We start from the raw sequence: 1637 nt of genomic DNA, 5'->3' as shown, positions 1-1637 counted from the left end.
CTTCCAGTGGCAGGTCGCTCGGATCTGGCAACTCTTTGACTTCCGCCGCCACCGCCCTCAGCAGCAAGCAGTCGGCCGCGACCGCCACCGTCGCGGCGGCGGCGCCGGCGCCGGCAGCGACGGCGGCGGCGGCGCGGGCGGCGGAGAGAGACAAAGAGAAGGAGAGGCAGGCGGCAGCGACGGTGGGGGCCTCGGCCTGGACCTCGAAGCAGCAGCAGCAGCAACTTGGACCCTCAAAACCCCTGTCCAAGCAGCAAACAGGGGCCATGGCAGGGCCGCCGACGGCGATGGCGACGGCCGCTGCGCCCCAGCAGGGGCTGCAGGGCCCGATGAACCCGGAAGATCTGGAGGCGGCGAGGGATCTGCTCAGCATCCAGACGGGCGGCAACGGCTGGTTCCTCATCACGCGGCTGAAAGAGGAGGTCGCCGCGGGCATGGCGGCAGCCTCCGCCCCGGCCGCCGGCCCCGACGGCGACTCAACCGCAAGCGGGCCCGCAGGAGCGGCGGCGGCGGCCGGCGGCGGGGGCTGGTGGGGCCGGCGCGTGTCGGAGGGCGCGTTCGAGGTGCTTGGGGAGATGGTTGTGGCGCTGTTCTCGGCGGCGGCGGCGCAGGAGGACTGGCGGGTGGTGTTGGCCGTCCTGCAGGTCTCGTGCTGCGTCAGCTGCACCACGGGTAAGGGAATTTGTGCGGGTGAAAGAGGGAGAGATAATGTGTTTGTGTGTGTGTGTTTGTGTGCAAACACGTGTGTATGTGCGTTTGTGTGTGCGCCCGCGCGCATGGGTTCGAGGGTGTCCCGCTGAAATGTCCCTAGCGGAGGGATGGTAAAATGTCGAGATTGCAAGCGATGGCTGGCGATGGGTTCAGCCAATCCGCGCTCACGACCCCAGTGCCAAGGCCCCCCTCCCTGCCGCCCCGTCCGCCCGCCTGCCCGCGCGCAGCCGCCGGCGCGCGCCGCCGCCTGATCGGCGAGCTCGCGTCCTGCCCGACCCTCTACTGCGAGTGGCTCTGGAGCGGCGCGTTCGCGGCGGCGGTTGCGGCGGCCTACCTCGGCGGCACGAACCGCGCTGACCTGGCGGACGTCGTCGCGGCGACACTCGCCGAGTTTGCGCACGTCATTGCCGGCGTGGGGATTACAGGTGGGTGGACGCCGGCGCCGTTTCGGCGGGGTTTCGCCCGCTGCGTGGGGGGCGTGTGACGACGTCCCCCGTGTGCCGGCGTTTCAGGGGCGGGTGGCTTTGTCTGGGCCACGGCATGTGGGCGAGTGGATGGCCGCAAATTTGACATGGGGAGCCTGCAGACTTCGCCGGCTTGGCACCTGCTCATATCCTCCCCGTGTGATTTGGTCTCGGTCTGCTCGGCCCCTCAGGCCACACAGCATGGCTGCTACTGGCTCAGCTGGCCGCCCAACACGGCAGCCATCCCGCGCCGCCGCCGCCAGCGGTCGCGGCGGCCTTGCGGGCGCACCTGGCACACCTGTCCGCCCTGTCTGAGCGGCCGCGACTTCCGCGTTCCGGCTGGCGCGGCGGTGCTTTGGCGTGTGCAGCTGCGGAGGGTGCTGCTGGCCAGCCCGAGGCAGCGGTGCCCCCGCGGCTTCCGCCCTCGTTCGCCCGGATGCTTGGGATCGACCAACCCAGCAC

At 70.7% G+C, this 1637-nt stretch overlaps 1 protein-coding gene across 1 annotated transcript in view; it reads left to right on the top strand.

Moving 5' to 3' along the window:
- Window positions 1-266: 266 nt before the first annotated feature.
- Window positions 267-1637, top strand: part of MNEG_10744 (hypothetical protein) — a gene marked incomplete at both ends in the record, with an annotated part of 4123 nt that continues 2752 nt past the window's right edge. Inside the window, 2 exons of the mRNA XM_014040785.1 lie at window positions 267-672; window positions 939-1123. Coding sequence (XP_013896239.1) covers window positions 267-672; window positions 939-1123 — 591 coding nt within the window. The remainder of the gene's footprint in view (window positions 673-938; window positions 1124-1637) is intronic.

This window comes from Monoraphidium neglectum (genome assembly GCF_000611645.1).
Source record: "Monoraphidium neglectum strain SAG 48.87 unplaced genomic scaffold scaffold02441, whole genome shotgun sequence".
Lineage (NCBI taxonomy): Eukaryota > Viridiplantae > Chlorophyta > Chlorophyceae > Sphaeropleales > Selenastraceae > Monoraphidium > Monoraphidium neglectum.
Note: the sequence above shows the minus strand (reverse complement) of the source record. Positions and strands in the feature narration are given on the sequence as shown.